Source organism: Colius striatus, chromosome 1, assembly GCF_028858725.1.
Source record: "Colius striatus isolate bColStr4 chromosome 1, bColStr4.1.hap1, whole genome shotgun sequence".
In the NCBI taxonomy this organism is placed as follows: domain Eukaryota; kingdom Metazoa; phylum Chordata; class Aves; order Coliiformes; family Coliidae; genus Colius; species Colius striatus.
Genome location: NC_084759.1, coordinates 21200298 through 21214492, shown reverse-complemented (window position 1 = coordinate 21214492; position 14195 = coordinate 21200298). Strand labels below are relative to the sequence as shown.

At 41.5% G+C, this 14195-nt stretch overlaps 1 protein-coding gene across 5 annotated transcripts in view; it reads left to right on the top strand.

Annotated features, from left to right (window-relative positions):
* FLT1 (fms related receptor tyrosine kinase 1) overlaps window positions 1–14195 on the top strand; it is a 144327-nt gene that overhangs the window by 41491 nt on the left and 88641 nt on the right. For all 5 annotated transcript variants that reach the window (XM_061993172.1, XM_061993188.1, XM_061993162.1 and 2 more), the window contains exon 11: window positions 13772–13886. In XM_061993172.1, coding sequence (XP_061849156.1) covers window positions 13772–13886 — 115 coding nt within the window. The remainder of the gene's footprint in view (window positions 1–13771; window positions 13887–14195) is intronic.

Below are 14195 nucleotides of genomic sequence, written 5' to 3'. Positions count from 1 at the left end.
TTGTAAGTGCTTTGTGATCAGAGAGAGAGTGATCAGCACTTTGTAGAAGCACGAGGACACTCAGCACAGTTTTTCCAATGATGCTTTGCTTTGGGATGATGCGAATGGGTGTCATTTTGTGCCCCTCTCGCCGAGAGGTGGCACTAGCAATCTCTCCTTTTGCTGGAATAGGTATAACCTGAAATTCTCCCTTTCGAAGACAGGTGAGGGCTGCATTTCCTCTCTATGTTACCTTCGAAGGATAAGTGGCAAAATTCTGATTATTAATTTATTTTTGCTTATAGTTGCAAGATGTTAAGAGAAAAGAAATCACAACGTTGATTAAGTAGAGAAATCCAGTGAAAAATGTATATGAAAAATTTCAATCTTTTATTTAGCTTCTTTCAAGTGTTTATACATCTATGCGTAGTCTGAATTGAGTATACTCTGATAAAACAGTTGGTTCTTCTTTAGCAGTTGAGGTGGTGCTCATCCATTGTCAAATATTTCCTTCTGTTAACAAGTACAGCACAGGAAAGCATGTAATCAGAAACAGAAGTTATTATCCACAAGCAGGTGTTTAATAATGTGCTAAACTGTAGACTCAATTAGATGCTAACTAGAAATGTGTTTGAGCAGGTGATCAAAGGAGAAATGTAACAATTTGAATCAGCTATTGGCTCCGTTACAAGTTTGTTTCCAGACTTGCTTCCAAATTGCCTTCATAATTGTTCTGTGACAATTCTATTTAATCCTCTTCTCTTCCTTCTCTTTTAAATGCTCATTGAAGAAGTAGTCTGGAGAACAGCATTTTTGATGCTTTGCCAATGAGGAGCGGAGTGACTCCCTCTGAATGATACAGTGACAATTAACTATCGAAGAAAGGCAGAAATACCTGAACTATATTTTGTCTCCTGCTCTGGGAAAGGAGCAGAGCCAACTACTTCAACATCTAACATGCCTTGCTCAGGCTGACATCTGTGCCAGTTAAGGTGTTCTCCCTGAAGAACTGGACAACCTTTTGATCCCACTTATTTCACTATACCTTCCCCTTTGTGTGAGGGAAAGTTTGCCTAAACAACAAATTTAAGACGTGTGTACCTTGGGTAGCAGAGAAAAAAATGTATCTTACTCTGCCATCTCAGCATTTGTTTGTATTTACTTATCCAATGTAAGGTTTCCAAGGCTAAAACATCACTCTCTTTGTGGTCAAGTAGTGCCTATTTCTGTGCACAGAAGTACCTTGTACCTTAAGTTGATAAACCGCCACATCACCATTATTCAGCGTATGGTAGCAGGGTTTCTCATCAAGTTTCTGAGCCTCACGCCATGGGACAGAGCATGTACTCTGAGTAAAAGGGTGCTGTTGCTGCAAACACCTGGCAGTGCACAGATGTATGTGCTCCAGGATTTATATATGTGCTTGATTTCACATCACTCGAGCACTGTCACTGCAAGCTGGGGAATGTCACATAGTGCATAAATTCAATATTTTACTTTTGAAGATATGTTGCCTATGGGCTCCTTAATAAGAATCATTAGATTACATGGATTTCTTCTTTCAATTTCTGTTCCAGACAATATTTTTGTTTAAAAAAAATCTAAAAATATCTCAGTGGATTGACTGCATTTAAGGAAATTGTGACTATATTTATATTTTTAATTTAGCTGTTAATGTACTTTATATTTTAAATATTTTCTCTTTTCAATTTGCATATCTCTCCTCTCTACTTGAGTCAAGTCAGTAACAGGAGGCCTGCCAAATTAAACAGTTTCCAGAGTTTTCTGGTAGCAAATAAAAAAAAGGAAACCCATCAAAACAAGAACTTGTAAAATTGCTTGACAAATGTGACTTTTTGGAATGTGGAGAGATCAACATCATTAAAATTCCCTGTTCTTTATTTTCTGTTAAAAATACTTTTCTTAAACAGACTCTGTTGCCATTAAACAACTTTTTGTTAGCTGACTGGCTAGATGGATAGGGGGAAGGATGATCTTCTGATTTTTACTCTAGTAAGTAAACATAGAAGAGTTAAAAAAACTGTCTGGGGCAAAAAGTAATGTATTTTAAGCTTATGCAGAGCTAGTAAATTCAAAGATGGCAGGGAAAAATCTGTAGAAGATGCAATGAGAGCCAAAATAAAATACCATTAAAAAAAATAGATATTATTCTTTCTTAAAATATCAAGAAACGTCTTTAAGAGTGATATTCCAGCTTACTCTGCTGCTCTGTAGCAGACACATACATTCCCAGGCTAGACAGCCCCTTGTTGCTCAGTGGATATAGCAGAAGACAGCCTGTGGGACACTTGTCCTGCAGTGTCCATCAGTCTCCTTGGCCTCTTACCTACCACCCTGGAATTGCTGTTTCTGGCCTCATTTTGGCTCAGGTTGTGTTGTTGGCTGTTGTGTGGAGGGGCAGGCAGTGGCAGGGCTGGCCGAGGGTCTCTGGAGCCAGTCAGGCTGGGCTTCACCTAAAACTCATCAGTTTTGAGGCTGCAGAATGAGTATCTGCACGCCAGGAGCATGCTTAAGCTTTGTGGTTCTTGACCTGAATCTCTTAAGCAAATTTGTGTTTATCTTCAACTGGCCTGGCAGAGAGTGCCAAGAAAGGCGTGTGGGATACTGATACTGCTCAGTGTAAGCACTGGTTTGCTCAGCATTTGTGCGGTGTTATTTAGGGGCAGTTTCTCTCTGGGTGTTTCCATGTGGGCAGTTCAAGAGAGATCTTCATTGCTCTGTGCCCAAGGTTTAACCAGTCAGCTCTTCAGAAACTGCAAACAGATCCAACACTGAAATTTCACCTTGGATGCTCCAGCTCTCCCATGCCCTTCCTGCCTCCCTCTTCTTGAGCTATCAGTTTTGTTTAGCCTCAACCCAAATATCAGATTATTATTTTACAATGTTAATCTGTCTTTTTTAGCATTTGGGGTTTTTTTCTCCTTGTATGCGTGCATGAAGGAGAGGGAAGCATAGCAGTATTTTGGAGATGCCTACAAAACAATATCACTGGAAAAAATGGTACCTGACCCTCTGCCCCTCTGACTATAGTGTCAGAATATAAATTCTTGGTGATAAAACCACCTGAATGATGGTTTGGTGGGATTGATAATGAAGGACTGAATACATGAAGCTGAGGACAGAAGCAGACATCAGAGACTCAGGGCTGTGCAGCAATGCCTAAGCTGGAATTGCTGCCAAAAAACTAATCTTAGGAAGCCACAACATTTGTAGTGCTCTGATATGTGAGGTGCCTCACTAGAGTCACTACTGACTTAATGCAGAGTGATAAGAAGGGAGTGTTACCTCCCTTTGAGGCTTGTCTGCAGTGTAAAGGTAGGGTCAGGTGAACGATTTTCTATGGAAACAGCTCTCCAGCACTACAGAGGGAGAAAGAGGAGTATGTTGTGGATTTCTGTGAGGCAAAACCTAGAGGTTTTCCTTGAAACTTCTGCAGAGGTATAGAAAGACTGAAAGTAACATAATGAAAGTGCAATGCCAGACTCCCACCAGCTTCCGTGAAAGAGGAGGCAGGCCATGTGTGCATAGCAGTCTAATTGCATCTCTGCATTGTTTATGTCAGTGTATTAATAAAGGATTGAAAGGCAGAATCATTAGGATGTGCTTAGATAGATTATCAGGGGAAACCAGATTTGGAACATCAGTGAGGTATGTAAAATGAACGAGTAAAGAACAAATGTTAATTGTACTTAATTAGAAACGTACTGAACCACCCAAATTTAATTGTTGGATGTCTGCAAACTTTGATGCCCATTAGTTTGTCCACAGTGACTGTTTTTGTTCCCCATGCCACCTTCTGTTTTCAGGAAGGGGAAGTTTGAGTCCTTAAAGCTGGTAAAAGTAGGTCAGATGCCATTAATAAACAGGTAGTTCAAAAATGCCTTTGTTTAATTTGACATGTGGCCAGATCCTCAGCTCTAAATTCACACTAGCTGAGGATCTGGCTGGTGGCCTTCATGCCTTCAACTCTTTACTGCAAGCAAATCTTCTTAGATTGATCTGGTAACAAAAAGGTACATAGAATAGGTACATCAGAAAAATATGATAGATATTCCTTTATTTTGCTGCAATTGGAGAAACAGATTAGCATATATAAAAATCAGACCTCGTGTCTGCCATGTGTCTTTCAAAAAATGCAGCAGAGCAGTCATCAGTGTACACTCATACCATGCTTTAATCCTCATTCACCTACTCTTTTTTTTCACTTGCTGTCCCTCTTTTTGTTTTTCCCCAGTTTCTTTTTTTTCTTCCTCTTGTTATCTTCACAAGGTGGTCTCTTGGCTTTACAAGGGATGGTCAGACACCCAATCGTAAGGAAGAATGCTTAAGGGTCATAAAGAAGGTGGGACATTGTTACTTGATCTTTTACTCTTGGTAGCCCATAGAAAGTAAAAGGTATGACAGGCTGTACGTGGGGACTGCACGTCGTGAGCGAGGTCCTGCACGCTGTCAGTGTCCGAGTCAGTGGGACGCCCCAGCCTGTGGCCAGAAACCTGCTCCTGTACTAGCAGGGGCTCTTGGCCAAAGGAAGGCACCAGGTCAAACTCCGTGTGTGCTTAGGAGTGATTATGAATGGAGTACTATTACTGGATCAAGTACACCTTTTACAAAAATATACAAACTTTAGCTAGCATCCTTTTTCCTTTTACGTGTACGCCTTTCAAAAAGGCTTTGCAGAAGGCTTTGAACAGACACAGCCTATGAGCTAAGATCGTACTCAGAAAAAATACTCAGTTAAAAAAATAGAAAACCGAGGTTAAGAGGGAACAGCCAGTTCTTGCAGCAAAAGGAGGTGACCAGTGAAGTTTTTCAGGGGCCGGTGCTGGAGTCTGTACTTGTCAGCACGTTCAGAAATAACCTGGAAAAGGTGGTAAGGAGGTGACAGTGTTTGCTGATAATACCAAATTACTCAGATTTGAAGGCTGATTGCGAAGAAATGCAGAACTATATGAATCTGGATGTCTGAGTGATAAAGTGGCAGATGAAATTTACTTAGATAAATGTATGCAATGTATATAAGAAAAGACAATCCCTTCAGATGTAAAATGTAAGTGTAAAAAGGCTGTATGTGTAAAAGGGCTGTTGGCTTATCATTACTACCACAAAGAGGGATCTGAGTGTTGTGATACGTGGGTTTGTGAAAGCAGTCACAATCACAAGTAGCTGAAAAAGCAAATCAAGTCTTGGGAATTACCAGCAAAGAAATAAAGAACAAAATGTAGAGAACACCATCATAACTGCACAGAAATCCAGAAATTACTGACATCTTTTATACTATGAACGTTTCTGATACTTTAATCTTAAAGGATGCAGCCAAACTGAGACTCACATCAGAACGACAAGAAAAAGGATCAAAAGCATTTCAGGGAATGAGAGGAATGTGTGAGGGATAACTGAGAAGAGAGATCAAGGCTCCGCAGGCCAAAAAAAGAGGTGATTTGAGGGCTGCATGATAGAGATCTACAGACTTGTGAAAGACACACATGTCCGAGGATCAGTTGTGTATGTCTTTTCCTCTTCAAGAGGCAGAGACCATTAAGTGAAGCCATGATGAGCACAATTTGGAGCTGAAAAAAGAGGTGTCTCTTCATGCAGTGGGAAGCAGATCTGTGAAACTTCTTGCCAAAGGATTTTGAGGGGTTGAAAAGTTTGCACAAAGTCTTGGAAGAGAAACCCACTGAAGCGTAGAAATGGCCTCCATTGTGGGAAGTTCCTGAGCTGATAATAATTGGTGACTGGGGGAGTATTAGGAGGAAGTATCTGAAGTTAGTCCTGCTCTTACTCATCCCCAACCATCTGCTTATGGTCATTGTTGAGACAGGATATGGGGTAGATGGATCCTTGGTCTTATATCCACATCTGTCAGTATTTTCTCTTCCTGTTTTCCCTATAATCAACTCTTTTCTCTCCTTAAAAATGTTTTCCTCCATTCTTTCTCAGCCCTTCTTTGTTTTCTGACTGCACTTCCAGTCCCTTGCTCCAGTCAAACTAGAGTTGCTCTCGGACCTCTACTTGCAGTGAAGTTGAAAACAAATCATCTTGAAAAACACAGGTTCAGTGCAGCAATAGCTCTTTCATCTCCTCAACTAATCACTGGAAAATGGAAAAAGTGTGAGTTGTGCTTTCAGCTTGTCAGCAAGACCAGGAGTAGTAAGAAGTGCGTAACTAGATTAGTAGCTCCTTTCCGAAGCCAAGAGCATCAGGTCAGGACAGCAAAGGAAAGGAAGGGAATTTCAGCATTATAAGAAGGAAGATGTTGGATACTTGGAAGATACTTGGATTGAGTTGAGTGAGCTATTAGGAGTGACTTGTGAATGGAAAATAACTTACGGCAGAAGGGTCTGAAGAATATCTCTATATATCAATATACAGAGAATATAGATTGGAAATAGAAGAAACAGTGCAAGAAAGGACACTGTATGTAGAGGTGTCGTGGTCTTTCTCTTCAGGTTTCTGACTGCTCAACTGAACCAGAAAGTACTACAGACTATTAAAATAAAATGTCTTTTCTCCCTTAAAGGAATTCTAGGTGGTTGTGGAAACCTTATGCTTTAAGTGATAGTTCTATAGTTCCAGCTAAAATCCAGCACCTCTGTGGAGGACGTGATTGTCGCTTTCAGACAGGGAAAGTGGAGGCTGAGTCACAGTGATTGTGCAGGAGATGAGAGTGATTGCAGTCTAGCAAAGGAGGGAAAGGATGCGGACAAGAAGGAAGGAAGGAAGGATTGGCTGAAATATGGTGGTATTCTGTGACCATGAAGAATGCGAAGCAGTGCGAAGCAGGAAATTTGTGGTCAAGAAGCAAAATATAATTATCTGATAAGAAACTGAAGGTGAGAAAACTTCAGGTCACCTCAGGATGTGCAAGCTCCTGAAGAATTACTTTCAAATGTTGTAATGTTTCCTAATGGCCAGGGGTCTCAAGTACGGGCAAATAGACTGGAAGCAAAATGTGTGTTTTTGTTGACCCTCAGACATTTACATTTTTCTTGTGAATAGTTGCTGTTGCAGGGTGCTCAGATGTGCAGATGTAGAAGTGATATTTTTTTCCCTATTGAAATGTGAGCATTGGCTGATGAAGGGTTGAAAGGTGGGATAGATGAGGCTGCTGTTGATCTTACTGGTTCTTTTGAGATACTGCAGATCAATCAGCTCTCTATGATAGCATACTGGAACAGCTCAGGGCAAGCTAGAATCATGGAATCATGGAATCTTTTTGGTTGGAAAAGATCTTTAAGATCATTGAGTCAAACCACTCACCTCAAACTGCCAAACCCATGACTAAACTGTGTCCCTCAGCACCTCATCTATGCATCCTTTAAATATCTTCAGGGATGGGGCCCCCACCACTTCCCTTGGCAGCCTGACTCCCACCTTGCTACAATGTCCTTTTAGGTAGTTTTAGAGAGTGGCCATGTCTCCCCTCCGCCTCCTCTTCTCCAAGCTAAACAACCCCAGTTGCCTCAGCCATTCCTCATCAGGCTTGTTCTCCATACCCTTCACCAGCTTCATTGCCCCTATGATTGCATGCAGATAATATCAAGACAGGTAGTGTGCAGCTGTCAAACACTTTATTTTCTATAGAGCCATGGCAATAATCAACAAAGCCATGAATGCCATGTACCCTACTGTTTTCAAAGATGCTCACTAGGAGAATGAGGCATTTAGGACATTGGGGATCTCCTCTGGAGAATGTGTTTTCCCTCTAAGTATCGCCCTCAACAGGGACACAGAGCATCCTACAAAACAGAAAACAGACCCTCACTCTGGCAACTGTGTGGTGCACCAAGGCCCCAACCCCACCTAATGCATGAATGCCACTGAGAAATCCTCCAACCACTTTTCAGCTTGTCACCCTGCAGCTCAGCACTGAATAACTTCTCAGTACAATTAATGTGTCCTTGGTCACAACTTGCTCCTGCACTGGAGACAGAGGTTGAGGAGTGGCAATAGAGAGTTGATGTTTTCCAAGAGTTGTGAGTGTGTCTGAGGTGAGATGATCTGGAGATGTCCCATCTGCTCTTGGTGGGCAGGTGTTGATGCTGCAGTGGAAAGCAGTAGGGACCAATGACAGAGAGAGGCAAATGAGATATGCAGAAGAGGAACCTGTCCCGCTTTCACCAGATTTTCTTATTGGGCATTCCTTGATATGCTCCAACAAATTACAGTATATGATGTAAAATGTATCCAGCTCCTACCGTTTGTAGATTTTCTCATAGCCCCACTAGCCTGTGTATCAGGGGAGCTGTTTGGGATGAAATCCCAGCTGGCTGCAGCTTTGCCACCAAGTGCAGTTTGACTGGCCTTTAAATCTCTCATTGATTATTTTTGACCTAGAGTAGGAACGCTTGGACTATAGCTTCTTAGAATCATAGAATCACAGCCAAAGCTCATGGAGCACAGTGGCAGGGGGCCAGCACACATTTTCCCCTTCCACCCCCATAAAGCACGTTTCACAACCTGTACATGCTCCCTGCTGCTATTTTCCCTCTCTGTTTCCTGCCTCAGACCAAATCAATATTCCCCAGGACACGTGGCTGCACCAGTCCCATGCTACCAGTCACACGGCACTGGATGTTGAGGGACGGAGCAGGCAAGGCTCATGTCATTCAGATTTTTTTTGATAACTTCCAAGTGGAAAACAGCTCCTATACATTCTTTACAATTCCAGGAATTTCCAGAGTTCCTGTCTTAAAGTTAGTGTCGTCACCATTGCCTCTGGAAAGATGTGAGTCAGCCCAACCTGAATTGGTGATAACATTGCCCTGATGATGCTAGGAATTGATTGCTGCCCTAAAAAAAGGATAGATGCTGAGAAATATATTGTGCCTGCTGTTAATCACTCTCAAAAAGGGTCACCATCAGTGACAGGATGGCTTCCTCCTGCTCCCAGTACTGCCAAATAATAGCTCAGTAAATAAGAGTGTGATTGAGGCTGATAGTGGCTTTGCCAAAAGGAACGCTTAGAGAATGAAATGGGATGTTACGTTTACAGCAGCCTCTGGCATGGCAGAGGAAGGTTTGGGAGAGAGAAGCTGAGAAGATGAAGAGACAGAGGATGAGTATTTTTCCAATTGATATGGGCCTCAAGGTTCTTATGCTTATATTTGTCACTGTGCTAATTGAACTGCAAATTGCAGAACTGTCTCCAGAATGGTAAAGAAGATGTGTCTGGACATACTGTGTCTAGAGTTTTCATTTAGGACTGTCTGTCATACACAGGGTCAAATCTGTCCTGTGAGTAATTAGATAAATCCCTTCAGCTGCAACAACAAAACTGTGTTTCGTCTGAGACCAGTAGTTTCATAGGCAGGACTTTAGCTTGGAGCTGGTTTGCAGTTTGATTTTGGTGAAATACATCAAGATGACATGAAGTACACTCTTACCCTGGAAACTTTTCCCCTTTGATAGTTATAAATATACCACAGTATTGTGCTTGGCATGCTGTATGCTAATAGAGGTGAGGCTCTGAAACTCATTAGGAAAGGGAGCGGGCTGCAGAGCAGAGTGAGGACAGTGTGAAGCTAAGGTTGATAACCACGGCCTTGTCCAGAATAGGCCATGGGAGTTTTCTTATCTCGCTTTGGCAGGAGGTGCTGCTAGCTTCCTGTGCGAAATCAGGAGCATATGCTGCTTTCCTCTTGTTGTTTGGCTTCCTCCACTACACAAGACGGTTCCCAGCACTGTGATTATCTTTGCATCTTCAAACATGGCACACTCTGCTTCCTCAAGGGCTTGATGTATTCTTGAGAAGCCGGCTGGCTCCCCCCCCCCCCAGCCTGCTTCTCTAGGGCCCCCGCCAGTGCCAGCTCTGCACATCACAGACCTTTTATAAAGCTGAACTTACTTCTGGTTGCATAAGCTGCCCACAGCTCTTCCAAAGTGGTGTAAACTCTCAAAGCTAAGGACGGCGGGCACGTCTGCAGCAGAGCTCACTCACACCTCAGGCAGCCAGTCAGGCCGCGTGTGCTGCCGGCATCCCCTGGCCCGAGCGCTGATCCCACCCCTCCTTCCCCCCACTCTGAGCTCCTCCTGAAACCCACGGTGGGTGGTTTTAACGTCTTCTGTTTGTACAAATGAATAGTCCATTTCTCAGGCCCTTGACAGAACGGGTGAAGCGTGCCTGTGTGCATGGCCAGGGCGGGGGGGGGGGGGGCATTCACACCCATGAAAACATGCACACAAGCACATGGAAAAAACTGCTTAGGGGGTGAGAAACTTGATTACTCTGCTTGCTTCCAGTGCTCAGCTGAGGCACCAAAGTCTGATCGCCTTTCTCTTGAGGTTGCGTCATGTTTATAAGCATATGGTTGTACACACCCCCTCTCAGCATTTATGCTATAGGATCTCTACACGTGCATAGTTGCACCCACAAAGTAGAGACTTGAAAGGATCTGCAGGGAAACAGGTGTAAGAAGTGCTCAGAAATGTACTGGCAGATATTAGCTTGTTTATCGCTCTCTGCGCACACTGTGTGCTTTTTCATTAACCTGGCGGTAACCCCGCTGAAAGCTTTCCTGAAGATGCAAAGTAATGAGGCTCATCCCACAGCAAAACATTTCAGGAATTCATGTGGTCCGGAGATATCTGGAGTAAGATTCAGATGTCCAAAATTCAGTGGGATTTCCCTGCAAACACAGGCAGTTGTTGCTACAAATAGGATACCCTTGCTGTTTTACTGAGTGGAATGTTTGAAGTAACTTGTAATTTGTTTAAAAAGTGGAAAAATACATAGCAGATGTTATCTGAGGACACAGGCAATGAAATATCAGTTCAGTTATCGGGAAGATGATTATGTATTTTGTTTCCAGCCACAGTAAATTTTTGTAGTTTCATTTTTCTCTCTTTCTTTCCAAGCATCTGTACTTAAGACAAACATTTTGTTTAATGACCACATCTGAGTTTAGTGAAGCCTTTTCTCTTTCTATTACAAAATGTCTTTGTTAGAAGGTGAAGTTGGGTTAGGAGGCAGGACTGTTTAATTACTCCCAGTTGTACTTTCCCCATCTCTACTTGATGCTGCTGGCTCAAGCAGTGGTTCACATGGCAGTGCTGGCAGCAGCCAGAGGCAGGATGACCAAGTACTAACCTGAGAAACCAGATCAGGAGTCTGGAAATGGCTTGTGTGATGTCCCTAAGCTGTGTTAGTGTATTTGAGGTTAAAGTGAGAGTATTTGGCATCTGAGGAGAGAAAACATCTGTTTCTGCATCTAGAGGCAGTGAGTCTGAGTCTTCTTAGACTTTGCCTGGCAGCCGTGCTGCAAGTGGTTTGTAAATGTTTGATGATCCAGCAGACTGCGAAGCCAAAGTGGTGTGTAGGACAGTTACTCACACCTCCCACTGTATACCGTGGGCTGTTGGATAATGTATTCTCAGCTTGGTTGTGACTCCTTTTTTATTAAAACCGTGGACAACAGCTATTAAGTGTATTTGATTTTCTACTATAATTGCATTAATACTGTAATCAGCAGTTTGGAGATAGTATGGTATATGAAGTCAGTATAGTTCACATATGTGCCTCCAGGGCTGATACTTCATCTAGTGTTTTACACGTGTTTTTCTTATTACGGTGATGATATTGTAATTACGATGGTGGTTTATATTATGGTGTTAATGAGTAATCAGCACCTCATTGTGATAAGCATCAACAAAGACATAAAGCTGTCCTTCATCCCTAAGACATTGCAACCTAAATATATAGTCTATTTCAAGGAATTATGAGGAACGGTATAATAATAACTGAGCCTGAAGGCTCCAGAGCTGCAAGAAAGGAGACTAGAGATGCCTTTTCAGAGCTGCACAAAGCAGTTTCTGAAGATGCATTATACCTTTTCTTTTTCCTGTACCAAAATACATGTCTCTGTAAGGACTTTTACAGTAAAGACCACAAATTTTCAGCATTGTAACAAAGAAATAGAAATTCATTCTGTGGGAAAAGAAAAGAATAAAATTGAAAACTACTTTTTAGTATGGCTCAAATAAGATTTTTGGATCTCTGTCTTCCCGTACAGTGACTAACCGAATACACAGTCACAAGGATGTAGACTTGATAGTGCCTGTTTGTGTGCCTACAGTACTGGCATCATGAAATAAGTTCTGATACCTGCTATAGCATGAAAATGTTATCAGCTTATCAACATTATTATATGTCTTCTGTGTTTTAGTCTTGTTACAGAATCAGACATAAAGTAAATGGCATCTACCCTTCTGAATATTTTTAAACTGTTCTGTCAAATGTCTTAATGTACTTATCTTTCATCCACTCTGGCCTCAACAGTCATGTATTAGAAGCTGGATTTTAAACCAGCCTGAAAGAAATGGTGGTGTAGATAAGACTTTCTTGTCATACTATTGCTCCCTGTCCTCTCTCCATGCATGAATGACCATGGTCTGCTTCTGGTTTTTGGCTTTTTAAACTCACTGAGCCTCTCAACACACATTAAGAAATTTGGGCAGACAGTCATATATCTGTGCTAATGTTTACAGCTCAAGTTAGTTTACATATCATCATTTCTTTAAGCTGTAGTATCTGCTAAGACACTGGCCAGTTTGACGCAAATCTTCACAGTGAAAAACAAGCACATAAAGTTAATGTACCATTGATATTATAAACAGCACAAAGTTAAGCAAACTGCACAGTTAGCTAAAGGGAAATGAACCTCATTCTTTGGTTGGGATTGCATCACATGCCATTATCCAGTCACTGGGCTTTAAAGGTCATTTCTCCAAAGAACTGATATACTTGTCAGAACTATTTGATTACAGATACTACAGTCATGGTCTTTAAAATCCATGGAAGATCAAAGGAACATACCGTATTAGAAAGAGCTTGACCCCGCTGAAGGGTTAAGCTCTACTGATGAAGCTGGAATAGAACAAGCAACGATTTTGGATGAATAGCAATACTAGATATGCTCAAAGAAGAATAGAGACAGACAGCATTAAGGATGCATTCCAATGTGTTTATTTCCATGTGTACCAAATTAGGCTTTGAGAAACAAATGAGCTCTACCATGACCACACCTGAATGTTTCAGTTAGAAGCCAATTTGTTGTGTAAGGCCAAACCATTTTTTCCCTGGGATATCCATTCATTAACATGAGTTTGATTTTTTTTTTTTCAGATTAAAGGAACATTTAAACCCCTTTGGCAATTAGATGTAGTTTTGTGTGACATTTTCATGGCTAATTTGCAGAATCGTAGTTATTTTTATTATGTGTCTTGTAGTCATTGAACCTCAGTATTGATATTTTGTTATTTTGTCAACTAAATTTAAGAAAACTTCAGAAATGAGAACTTGCATCATTTTTCATGATAACAAAAAGAACCTATACATACTGAAGAGGTATTTAATATAGTATGGAATGAGTCTTGAAACAAGTATAACTTCTCTTAAATGTAAGGCTGAAAATCATATGAACTCATGTTTGAAGCCAAGACTGAACCATGACAATAGCTGAAACAGGAGCACTGAAAATGACATGTTGGTCTTACACAGCCCTATAAAAAGGCTCAGACTGTAAATTCTAACCTCTCAGACCACAGTGGGTCAAATGTTAATACTGACTCCAGAGGGCTAATGTTCAAGGAGGGGCTGTGGAAGTGGATCCAATCCTCAAGATTTAGTGAAAAGTAACAATACTTGCCTGATCATCACAGCATCTCTGTTTTCCCTAACAGTAATCACTCTTTCCAGAATTGTGTTGCCATATGTGTGTCATGTTTCAGTCTATCACCAAACCAATAAAATGACAATTTTTGTTATCTTCAGGCATGGCTTTTGCTCCTATACTGAAGGATCTTTCATCTTGAAAGCTGGAAGCAGTATTGGAAACAAGATTCAGAGCATCACTGAGCGGACAGCTGTAATAGAGGGCAAAAATAAGGTATGATTCCTAGAACCTTTCTGTGTGACAGCATATGTTGAAAAGGCACTGTGAGATGCTAATTGAGGTAACAGTGAAAAAGCCAGTATTTTTATATGATTGAGATTTGGAGAGCTGCATACATGCAAATAACTTTCATACTCAGTATTTATCTGCTGAGATATAGAGATGTATTTATTTCTGCATGCAGTCTTACCAAGGTAAGTGACATACCAAGAGAGTGTGTCAGTGTCTGCTCTCTTAGAACTGCTCTGTAGTATTTTGGGGCATCTCAGGAGCACAGGGACAGGGTTCCAGGCCATCTTTGCT